At 51.7% G+C, this 12,813-nt stretch overlaps 1 protein-coding gene across 1 annotated transcript in view; it reads left to right on the forward strand.

Moving 5' to 3' along the window:
* Positions 1 to 11,281: 11,281 nt before the first annotated feature.
* Positions 11,282 to 12,813, forward strand: part of Padi4 (peptidyl arginine deiminase 4) — a 28,274-nt gene continuing 26,742 nt past the window's right edge. The window contains exon 1 of the mRNA XM_057784541.1: positions 11,282 to 11,373. Within this exon, the coding sequence (XP_057640524.1) occupies positions 11,282 to 11,373 (92 nt within the window). The remainder of the gene's footprint in view (positions 11,374 to 12,813) is intronic.

A 12,813-nucleotide genomic window follows, 5' to 3' on the forward strand; every position in this document is an offset into this window, starting at 1 on the left:
GTGCTTCCTATGATGGAAGGCCCGGGGATTTTGTTCCGGCTGATAGCCTCCACCCTATAAGGGATGGTTGTAAAGTCAGACTATTCCACATAAGCAAGAGAGAATCTACCCACCCCACCCCACCCCATCCCCGGAAGTACCTGGGGGTCCATTTAGGTCAAAGTGTGACCATCATTCCCACCGCAAGTTCCTGACCAGGACCCGCCTCTGTCCCACCCAGCTTGAGCTGTTACAGTGGGTGCCTCTGTGAGCCTCTCGTCACACAGTGGGTGCCTGTAGATGCTTTGGGAATGGCAGGTATCACTTTTTAGCTTAACACGCTCCCCATCATCCGACGTTTGAGAACCTGGGCTGTTCAAATCCTCTGGGAGGTGAAGTGATTGGAGGGCTATTGAAGCTTAGGAGGACTGACTTCCGGGTGAAGAACATCTTTCCAAAGACACGGATTGACGGTGGTGGTCCCACCGTCTGGAGGGGGATGGTCAACTGGCCTGGGGGCTCTGTGCAGGAGAATAGATCACTGACACCTTCTGCCTATATCCCCATCCTGCAGGAGAGCCCCGGGGATCCCCACCCCAGAGGCCACCAAGGCTGGACTCATTGGGACAGCTGAACCTCTCCACATACAGGGAGAGGGGAGGGGCTTGGCTGTCTCGAGGTGTGTGTCCAGCTGGCCAATAAATCAGCAGAAGCGCAAATGCCCTGGGTCTCATCTCGGCCTTTCTTTGGTGATTAAATTGAGGGGGTTCTGTGCAGCTGAGGCATTTGCTTGCCTGGCTACTCCTCTGGAATTTGACGCTCGATGACCCCCAATGTGGGTAACACGGTGAGATGCTTTGTCTGGGCTACAGGATGACCGGGAGCTCAGGAGCACCTCAGTGACACAGAGGAGACAACCAAGTCTAAGGGTTGGATGCCGGACTCGGGGACTGAGCAAGCTTTGATGGGACAGGAGTCTGAGTGCTTGGAAGTGCCAGTTACAAAGGGACAGAGACACAACTCCACATGGGCACCCACAATAGCCTGAAGAATCCCCCTAGATTTTAAGGATCAAACCGGGATCTATGGCTTTGGTGCAGGTCGGAATTTCAGAAGTAGACAGTGTAAAGGAGAGTTTGAGGTTTTATTAACGATTACCTTAAAACAAGCTGAAAACACAAGGTGCAGAGAAATAGGGGGGCTTAGAAATGCACCCCAGGGCTGAGGAAATGGCTCCACAGTTTAAGAGCGCTTACTGCTATCCCAGAGGACCAGAGTTTAACTCACAGTGCCTCCCCATCCCCCACTCCCCATATAGTAACTCTGGCTCCAGGGGTTCTGCAGGGCACAACTGCCTGTCTGCGCTCTGTGCACTACCATACAGTTCGTGCGAGCTTCGGGCAAGGGGCTGGAGGTTGAAACATACAAAGATTCACACAGACAGAGAGATGGACACAGACCTCTAGTCACTGGTAAGAAGCCCTTTATTCAATAGCCCCATGGAGGCTTACATACCCAACAGTCAGGTGGGCCAATAGGTGAAAAACCCATCCTCTGATCCTCAAGGCAAGGCAACACGTGCTTGTGAAGCAGAGCTGGTAAACAACTTTGACACAGCCTTTAGTAACTCAAATCAGAAGGAAAGTAGAGATCTCTAGCAGGGAAGAGCAGTTGGAGGCCAGGACTCCAAATGATCCCAACAGGGTTCTTACGCCCCCTCCTGGCTTCTGTGGGCCCCTGTGCACACCTGCACAGATACATACACATACATATATTTATTTGATTTTTGATTCTTGAGACAGGGTTTTTCTGTGTAATCACCCTGGCTGTCCTGAAACTCACTCTGTACAACAAGCTGGCCTTGATCTCACTGAGATCCGCTCTGCCTCTCGAATGCTGGGATTAAAGGCACGCAACACCACCACCTGATTTACATACTTACATACTTACTTTTTTTTTTAAAGATTTATTTATTTATTATGTATACAACATTCTGCCTTGATGTATGCCCACATGCCAGAGGAGGGATCCAGATCTCAGTACAGATGGTTGTGAGTCACCATGTGGTTGCTGGGATTTGAACTCAGGACCTTTGGAAGAGCAACCAGTGCTCTTAACCTCTGAGCCATCTCTCCAGCCCCATACTTACTTTTTTAAATAAAGAGCTAAAAGACACCCAAAAGCATGGGTGTGGCTACGGGCCTCCAAGGAAGTGACATAGGAAGTGAGATGTCCACAAGTGTGGTATGGGCAGTTCCAGAGAAAGTAGCAATTCATTGTCTTGGTGACAGAGAACAGCACAGCTGAGCAGGAAAGAGAAGGGGGGAGCAGAGAGGAGTGGGCGGGGAGCGGGGAGGGAGGTTATCTCAGATGGAGACAGCCAGACAGCTGTCTAACTAGTGGGAGGCTTCCCAGTGACCTCTGTACTGACAGGAACGCAGACATGGGGCCCACAGCCTGTAAAGTCTCCCCCAAAGCTGTACATTTCCCCCAGAACCGGACTTTTAAAAGGCCCTGAGTCACTGAGGTAATAATGATGGCTGCCACCCTGCTTTCCTCACTTTCCGGTTCCTCCTTGAAACTTCTTCGCCGATTCCCCCCCCTCCAACCCTCCCCCAGTCTGTTTCTCCCACCTCACCCCACACCCATCCAACTCAGCCAAACAGGAATCTCTGAACCCAATCCCTAGTTTATCTACAGGCCCCGAGCCAATTAGGCTCGGGGCCTGTGGGCAGGGGCAGGGGGATGGGGACAAGTAGGGGTAATGGGGGGGGGGGCGTGGACCACGAGGTCGGGCTGGCAACACGCCTTCAAGTCCTTTCCCCTGTGGGAAGCTGGTTTCCAACTCAATAAAACCTTGCTTGCTTTTTACTCTCCTAGCTCCTCTGGGGATCCACAGACCTGAGGGCGTCTGGCTTGGAGAGGCTTGAATGGTCCTTGGGCTTCTGGGACCCTTGTTCTCTGGGCTAAGCCCATCTGAGCCAGGTAATAGGTTCCATTGTTCTGCTCTCGGGGATCATAGAAACAAACATTAGTGTTATCCACGTACGTTCCTCTCGTGATGAATGAGATTGTGTGGGGTGTCTGTGGAGAGGCCTTGGCTGGGGCGAGTGCCAGGTTGCACTAGTATGTGCTCCTTCCCTGAAAACAGGGTTTCTGGCGAGATTCCTGGGTTTAGATTGTAGGTTCATAACTGGAAAGGCAGAAAGGTGAGGGTCTCCTTTACGTCCCCACAATTTTTCTTGTCTTTCTATCCTGCCTCAGAGATGCGCTCTGCATTACTGGGTCTGGTTAGACATGCATGAGGTGCCCACAAACCAAAACGAAATGAAATTTCTTTCAACGTTGAGTGCAGTTTCTGGGGTCCATCCTTTCAAATCCTGCTAGAATACATATTGTAATATTAAGTTGGGGGAATCACCCCAGCCCCTGGCAGTCATCCTTAGGGCACCAATGGAGCGAGGAGCTCCATCTCAGGCCCCCTCCCCCAGAAGTTGCCTTGGGCCAGACTCCACCTCTGGACTCCAACTCCCAGCCTGCCAAGCGCTGACCCCTCCTGGGGGAGGGTCAGGACCACTCCCACAGGGTATTTAGGCTGCTGCCCAGAGATGGAACACTTGTTTTGGGTTTTGCTTGTGCTCTCCCATGTCTTACCCCTGCCATGCTCCTGGCCACCCGAGAGCGCAGCATTCCTTAAATGTGGGCATTTTTGATTTGGTCTAATCTGGTTTGATTGGAGCTTTTTGTGTCAGCTGAGAGGCTCTCCTTAAGATTTTTCCTAACAGATGGAGGTGGGGTTCACCCTTTCAAATCCTGCTAGAATACATATGAAGCTCTCTGACTTTATAGAAAGGCAGGGTGATAGCTCTGGGGTCGGATACAGAAGAGGATGAGTATGGGGGACGTATTCACCCCAAAGGCCAGCTGCTCCAGCAGAAATGTTAGGAAACATAGACAAACCAGCCATGATAAACATGCTTCTACTGCCCAAGTCTACAGTCGAAGGAGGTTCAGGGGTGAGGGGGATGGTTTAGCTGGTCTAGGCACTTGCTGGACATGCCTGGCAAACTGAGTTGATCACTGCAACCCACATCAAAGTGGAGAGAACTCACTTCACAGAGTCGTCCTCTGGCCTCGGTCTTCACACCATGGCCTATGTCCCACCCACACGGACACTACTAAATAGTGTGGTTAGATCTGAATGGTGAGCACACTGTGTGTCAGGGTCGGGTGAGACAGCTTCATTCCACACTGCCCTTCAGAGACCCAGGCTGACAATGGTCTTCCAAGTGTGGATTCCAAAGTCACCTTGAACTTGACCCTGAGAAGACAGAAAGGAGAAGACAGAAGGCAAACCTGCTTGTTGACCACCTCAGATCAGAAGGGGTGTGCAACCTTGCCAGTGGCTACGTTTGGGTGCAAGGGACTCTAGAAGATATATATGTGTAAATATATATGTATATGTGTGCAGGTGCGCACACGTGCACACACACACACACACACTGGGAAGAGGGCAGTCTCCAGCCAAATGCAGAGGAAACAGGAGATGAACATACTATGCTGCAAAAAGGTACTGCCACATGGTAGAGCGTAGATAGGAAATATGGGTTAATTCAAGTTGAAAGAGCTAGTAAGTAATAAGCCTAAGCTATTGGCTGAGCATTTATAATTAATAAGAAGTCTCTGTGTGTTTATTTAGAGAGCCGTCAGTCCTGACACCCCCTCCCCCCAAAAAACCCCTCTAAACAAATACATTTAAAGGAAGACAAAAGAAAAGTCCAAGCACTTGAAGACAGACACCGGCATCCGTCTGGGGAGGCGGAGCTTGAAGACAGACACTGGCCTCTGTGGGGAGGCAGAACTCGAAGACAGAAGCCAGTCTCCATCTAGGGAGGTGGTCCTTTTCCTGTTTACAAGGGAGGAAGTGACTGGTGTGCCAATGTCTGACAATAGCCACCATGGGCCATCCGTGCCCCACACAGTCACATGGATTAAGGAAGCCCCTTAAGAGCATAGAGGCATACAGTGTCCATCCTTCAACACAAAGGCAAACCCTAACAATAATGTAAAACCCATAAACAAAAACAAGGGATTAACAACTGCAAAAGGCAGTTGTGCTGGGGGTGGAGGGTGGAGTCAGGGAGATGACCACGAGCATCTAAAGGCTCTGTTTCTTTAGCTGGGTGGCATTTGCCAGGCTTCACTTTAATATCCTTTAAGATTCCCATATGTTTACACATCCTCCTGATGCATAGTATATTGCATGATTTTAAGAGGTAGTGACTGACAAGGAAAACACGGAATTCGTACGTGAGCATGCTTGGGCATAGTGAGCATGCATGAACATAGTGAACATGCATGATCATGCGTGAGCATACATGAGCATACATGTACAGATCAAGCCTAGCCTGTGGCAAGTAGTGGCCCACGGGCAGCTCACTGAGAGGGCTGCTGGGGTTGGGCAGGCGAGGGGCCAGCTGCCTGAAGCTCCCAGGAGAACAAGATTGCATTCTAACAATCACTCTGCATGCCGTGGCCGGCTGGAAGAGTCCCTAAGTGTGTGGGTGGAAGACAGCTGTGTCAATAAGCTTCCCCTTCCCTGGGGGGACAAGTGGACTGGAAAGGGGAATGGGGGGTGGTGAGTCACACTGGAAAGGTCTGGTCTAGCCAGAGTTATTCTGAACTCCTTAGCTGGGCTCCAGGGTCCATGAGCCCATGACAGTATGTGGAGAAAGCCCCCCCCACCACACACACACCAAAAGAAAGAATAAATGGATGAATGGATGGATGGATGGATGGATGGATGGATGGATGAATATTACATTTTTTCTTTAAAAATTTTATGTGTTTGTGTGGATGTTCCTTAGGGTTTCTATTGCTAAGTGAAACATCATGACCAAAAGCAAGTTGGGGAGGAAAGGGTTAATTGGGCTTACCCTTCTGTACCACTCACTGTACTACTTCAATCACTGAAGGAAGTCAGGAAAAGAACTTAGGGCAGGGACCTAGAGGTAGGAGCTGAAGCAGAGGCCATGGAGGGGTGCTGCTTACTGGCACGCTCGGCCTGCTTTCTTGTAGAGCTCAGGACCACCAGCTCAGGGATGGCCCCACCTGTAATGGGCTGGACCTCCCCCACCAAGCACTAATTAAGAAAATGCCCTACAACTGGATCTGGGGGAGGCATTTTCCCAGTTGAGTTTCCCTCCTTTCAGATAACTCCATATCGTGTCAAGCAGACATAAAACTAGCCAGCACAGTGTGCCAACATGAGTTCGTGTGTGCGGGTGCCCACGGAGCCAGAGGGCATCAGTTCCCTGGAGCTGCAGATCTGGAGCAAACTTATTTTGTGCTATCTTTAGTGTCCACCAGGGTCTAACGTGGCCCCTTGTGCTTTCACTGAGATCTTTGAGGATGTAACTTAACAGACTGCAGGCTTCTACCAGCTCAACACTCAGGATGTCACCAGACAACATCCGAGGCCTCCAGCAGAGCTCCCCTCGCGTCTGGCCTGAAGTTCCCACCGCAAACTTAAAAAATGCCTTGATTTATGGATTTTTCTTTGAGATAGTCTCTATATATAGCCTTGACTGGTCTAGAACTTGACATATAATCCAGGCTGACCTCAAATTCAGAGATCCGCCTACCTCTGCCCTCCCAAGTGCTGGGATTAAAGGCGTGTGTACCACGTACTACTGATTTGTGACTTCTTTCTTGTTCTATTGCTATAAAAAAAAAAAAAAAAAAAAAAAAAAAAACTTCTTGAAACTGTTACTACCCTGGACCACAGCGTTGAGGGTGACCTGAATGGTACCGGACCATACTCAGTCATATTCAGCTTCATAATAATCTCTTCTTCCCTTTGAGCTGAGAGCCATGTTTGATGTAGGAGTTCCTTCAGTTTCTGTGTGGTTATTTTGGGTGTGAGCTAGCCGGGTGGCCGGGACAAACAAAGGGCCCCTCTCCTTGTAACACGTGTTTGTGCATCAACAAGGCCTTCCTGCTACGTCTTCACTGTCAGCTCTGGGCGGCCTGAGCAACAGCTGGAGTCTCACTGCATATTCTTACAATCGACCTTTTCTCTCCAGCAGATAAGAGGCTCACCCAAAGCTCAGGATATAGCACGCAGGGACCACATAGCAGCCATCAGAATGACTGGGAAGAGATGAGGATATTTTAAAGGACACTTGTGTCCTTCCATTTTCAATAGTCCCTATCGGACTATTGAAACAATCAATCACCCCAACATTGGCAGCTCCCAGCCCCCTCCGGTATCTCATGGTAGGAGAAGGAAAAGGCTGAAACCTGACGACAGCCAGAGATGGAACTTGTCTCCCAGGAAGAGACTTCCCACAATGCCGACAGCTTACTAGACTGCCCTTCTGAAGAAACTGGAGCCCAGACGATGACGGGTCATCAGTGGGCAGGACCACGCCTTGATCATGGCATGCTTAGACTTGCAAATCCCTGGCCCTCTACTTACATGTTAAAGATCTTTTCAACTTTATGTTTATTTATGTGTACATGTGTCTCTGTGTGTGCAGCCCACAGCGGCCAGAAGGGGCATCAGATCCATGCAACTGGAGTTATAGATGGTTGTGGACCGTCGTGTGGGTGCTGGGAGCCCACTCAGGTCCTCTGCCAGAGCACCAAGCTCTCTTATTCTTGTCCTCTGAGCCATCTCTCCAGCCTGAGATTTAAATTTCAGTCTCACCTCAGGACCCTGAAGATGGACTTGAAAGGTCACCCTATCTCTTTGTTCCTTCCCAATGGGGCCACTTTGACTAAATCTCCTTTTTCTTCTCTTTACTATTCATGTGGTTGCTTTCATTGACTTCTTGAGATCGGGTGGCTCAGCCTCATCTAGGGTCACAGACTATGACCCCGAATTCAGTAACAATAACATCCCAAAGAAGCCAAGGCCTGAATGCTTGAGACCTGGGAGACAATGTACCTGCCAGGGACGGGAGGACAGTGCGCCAACAGCCAGGGGCTGCCACTGGGAGAGCAGGGACACAGTCCAGGGTTGTGAGTGGGTGCCATGGCTACGCATGACATCTGTAACTACTGGATCTTGTTCATTCTACACCATGGAACTCTTGAGTGACATCTTTGTTGCTGGGGAGCTTGGTGAGATCTGGAAGACAGGGAACGGAAGCACTGAAGAGCTAGCAGTAGCCAAGGAACCCGGGGCAGCCCTGACCACACCTGGCACTGGGCGACCCAGCCCTGCCTGGCAGCTTTCTGCTGGGTGTGATTCCACCAGACAGATAAACACATCCGGGAAGAGAATGGCCCACGCACGGCTGAGGAAAGTGCAGGTGTCTGTGTTATTTTAAACCCACCCCAGGTTCAAGTTCGAATGCCAGTGTTATTTCTGAAGGCAGCTCAGTCCTTGCGTTGCTGTTGGAGAGATGTGATCGCCGTCCTGACAGCCAAGCACAACGGTGACAACTCTTCAAAGTCGCCAGATGCCTGCAAGGCCCGTCCTAATGCCGATGCCCAACATCCATAGTATCTGTCCATCTCACCAGCAATGACATCAATCACAAATGACACCATGGAAGGAGAAACCATGCAAACAAGGACAGGGCAGCGACGACCAGGAGCGAGCTCAGGGAGGCATGGTTTGATGGGATCATTTGGAATGCAATCATCTGCCTCTGCCCTCTTACTTCCGTGGGTGTAGATGAATAAATCAGTATTTGGAAGACCATTACTAGACGAAAAGAATCTAAGTGTCCACCAACAGGGACAAGCAAGAAAATGACAAAAAGACAGTTCCCTATGTGAGGAGATGGATGTGTTAGTTAGCTTGATTGTGGCCACCATTTGCCAATCTTGAGTCATCAAGACAGCTCAGTGGGTAAGGGAGCTTGCCACCAAGCCTGATGAGCCGAGCTGATCCCCAGAACCTATGCAAAGGTGCAAGGGGAGAACAGATCCATAAATCTGTCCTTTGATCTCCATGCATTGCCCTCATCACATAATAATAGTAGTAGTAGTAATGATGATGATAATTTAACAACAACAAAAACATCCTCCAGTCCCCTGTGCATCTTAAATACATACACCAGTGGGTAAAGCCCGGGGAGAGGGCTCGCTCAGTAAAATGCTTGCCTTGCAAGCGTGAGGACGAGACCTGAGTTTGGATTCCCCGTATCCACATGAAAAAGCCAGGTGCCGCAGCCTGGCCTGTGATCCCAGGACTGGAGAGTGGGAGGCAGGGGGATACGGAGTGGGAGGCAGGGGGATATGTAGGGCTCGTTGGCCAGCAAATCTAGCCAGTCAGCATGGGTTCAATGAGAGACCCTGCCTCAAAGAATAAAGTGGAGAGCAATCAAGGAAGGGACCCAACTTTGCCCTGTGGCTTCTACCCACGTACACACAGTCTCATAAACGTGTGCACACAGGTACAGAACATATACAGAAGGTCAGGGGTAGAGGCACACGCTTGAATCCTGGCATTGAAGAGGCAGAGAGAAATTCTGGGGCTCCTCGGAAGCCGGCAGAGCATACTTAGTGGATTCTGACCAATGAGAGAACCTGTCTCAAAAATCAAGTTGGGGACCAGGGAGATGGTCCCAAGGGTGTTTGCCACAAAGCCCGGGGACCTGATTTGGGTCCCCAGGACTCGCATGATGGACGAACAGACGTGACCCTTACTGTGTCACTATACCATAGTTATGCTGGCTCTTCCTAGGGACCAGTCAAAAGGTCACATTGTCATAAGCCCCCCTCAAGTCTCATCAAAGGCCACCTGCTCTGCCGGCCCCATTTAAAAAGAGACGAGAAGGGCAAAGCAAGGAAGCTATTCCAGGAGAGACTTTGGGTACATTCTTCTCCTCCCGCTGACTTGCTGTGTGACCGTGGTCCTAACAATAATACATGCACAGAATGAAGGCTGGATCTTGTGTTCCCCAAGGGAACCTGAGAAACACAAACTCTTAATCACATGACCAGCCTGAAAGACTGGGCTAATTCGGGCCTCCCAAATTAGCGTGAGCAAGGTCATGTAGAGCATTAGTCCTGGACAAGTCCTTGGGAGGACAGGAAGTGACCCTAGTCCTAGCTCCTGTTTAGGAATCCACTGGACCTGGGAGCTTTTCTTCTCTCAGGTCCTTAGTGGCCTCCTCCCAGTCCCAGGGACACTGGCAAGGAGGCCATGTGCTCAAGTCTGCCTAATCCTGCAGCCTTCTTGGCTTGGATCACATGAGGTAAAGTCTTTGATTCAAAGCCAAATGAGAAGATGAAGAAAAACCCCAGTTCCACAGCCCCCCAACAGCCTGTACTCTCTGCAGCTCCTGGGACACACCTCCGGGTGCTCCCTGTTGAGACTTGTCCACCCTGGACTCCCCCTCCTCTGTTTACCCCATTAGCAGACAGACCTGGCACCAGGTGCCCTGCCCTCATGAGAGCGTCGGGGCAGGGGTAGCCCATACCCATACCTATGCACCATCTCATGGGGGAGACCCCCTAGAGGCAGAGACCCAGCAAACCTCACTTCCAGGTCAGGAAACCCGGTTTCCCTTCCCAACCCTGTCACCCTTCCTAGCCCTGTCAGGCGATCCACAGCCCCTGGGACAAGTATCTTTTCCCTCCCCAAGCTTCTGGTTTTCCCGTCTATAAAATGGGCTGGGAGTCAGTCACCTGCCCTTGGACGCTTGGTGTTATAATGAGAAGCCTTAGTCTGGAAAGATCACATCACCAGCCCAGGCTGCTAATAAAGGCCCTACCTGTGGTGACGCCTCTGTTCAAACCCTGACTGGGCGTGAAGCCTCGCCATGCCTCAGTTTCTCCCTCCGGAAAGTGGGTGTGATCATGTGTGTGCTGATCTCGGAGCGGATTGGGGGATGAGATGTGGGAGGGAACTGTAACAGCCCACACTTCATAGGCTGTCCTGAGAGCAGAGAGAGGGGTCCCCGATGAGAAGATCCCCGGGAAACTCAGCTGCATCACCTCTGGCTTAGCATCCTACCCAGCTCACCTTCTTCCCAGTGCCCAGTTAAGTGTGTTTGAGCAAGACTATCCAGTCCTGGCCCAGGCAAGGGTGGTGAAGGGCACAGGCTGTGCCCTCCCCTCCCAGGCCACAGGGAGCTTGTCTCTTCTACTATTGCCAAGCCCACCATGGACACCCACCTGGAGGTCCTGGCTAGCCCAGGGTAGAAGAGGCTCTGCAGCCCATTGGGGCACCTGCGTGAAGTGGGGCTGGGCCTCCGGGGCAGGGCAGGTGCTGACTCATGGCCTCGCCTGGCACACTATAAAGGAACCAGCCCAGGGGCCCCCTGCTGCCTGCTGACCTAGGATGGCCCAGGGCGCGGTGATCCATGTGGCCCCTGAGCAGCCCACCCATTCTGTGTGTGTGGTGGGCACCGCGACCCCGCTGGATGTCTGTGGGTGAGCCTGGGCGGGTGGGGTGGGATGGGCAATGCCAGCAGGGGCAGGATGCTGCTGGCCCGGCTCAGGCTCTGGCCAAGAGATCTGCTGGGGAGATAAGTTGGGTGGGGGGGGACCCACCACAGCCAGTTCTCTGTGAGGTAGAAATACCGCCACTGCCAGGCCCTGTTGGAGGCTGACGGAAGGGAGGATAGGTTTCCTTGCCTGGTGAAATGACTCTCAAGATTAAGTGTGAAAATTGCAATTGTTCTCCATGGGGCTGTTTGTTTAGTATGCCACGGTGCTATTTGCTAGGTACTCTGCAGTGCTGTTTGCTAGGTACACCACACAGTACCGGGCAGATCCCCAAATCATTTGTTCATTCTTCTACTCCCTTGTTCCTTCACCAAATATAGGCTGAGGACGTACTGAGCGCTGAGACCTTTGTCCTAGATCACACAGGACAGCGGAGGAAGCCTCAGGGTAGAGTCTGGTGTTGCCTTTCATGTGGGGATTGCTTCAGCCTCCCCCATAGAGCTGAGGCCCCAGTGAAGTCCATAAATGTCTCTGGAACACGCCCAGGATCAGAGACTGACTGACCCCGGCAGGAGGAAAACACTCAGGGTCTGGGGGGTCCCCAGGCCACTAGTGGGAGGCTAGGGACAAAAGAAAACCTGGTGTTTCTCCCAGAGGATGAGCTGCTTGAAGGTAGGTGCAGAGATGACAGGAGCCAGAGCTAGCCCATCATCCTTGCCAGGATCCCAGGCTATCCCTCCCTAGGTCACAGCCATGGTGCTTCTTTCATAGTGTCTGCCGGTTGTAGATTGAGGTGTGTGGCGGAGCGTGTGGAGGCCAGGACAAACTCAGCTGTCATCCCTCAGGCTCTGTCTTCAGAGGTCAGGGGACAACCCGTGGGAGTCGGTTCTCCTTCCACTGCGTGGGTTCTGGGGATGGAGCCCATCTCACAGGCCTAGCAGCAAGCGCCTTTACCCGCTGAACCGTCTGGCTAGTCCTGATTGTGGTTTTCAGACGGGGAGATCAGAGCAATGACATATGATCAGACAGGGGTGTTGATGACAATGTGGGTGTTTGTCTGTCCCCTGGGAGGAGCCAATACAGCTAGTGCAAAGGACCCGAGGTAGGGACAAGAATGGGAGGGGTGCCCTGGGCAGGGGCAGCATCCTGTGAAGGTTGGGTGGGGCATTGGAAGGACTTCTGCTCTTCTCAAGGCCTGGTTTGCTGTGGACCGCCATGGAGGTGCGTTGGGCAATGGGATACCATGTGTGGCCTTGGTTAACCCAATCACTGATTGCCATGTGAGAACGGACTACAAGGGACGAGGGAGGAGGCAGATGTTCAGGTCAAGTCATGGGATAGCCATGGAGAATGAGGAGCTGGCTGGCCAGTGAGCCCCAGGGATCCACCTGTCTGTGCTTCCCCAGCATGCCTGGCTGTCCTGAA

This window comes from Chionomys nivalis, chromosome 11 (genome assembly GCF_950005125.1).
Source record: "Chionomys nivalis chromosome 11, mChiNiv1.1, whole genome shotgun sequence".
In the NCBI taxonomy this organism is placed as follows: domain Eukaryota; kingdom Metazoa; phylum Chordata; class Mammalia; order Rodentia; family Cricetidae; genus Chionomys; species Chionomys nivalis.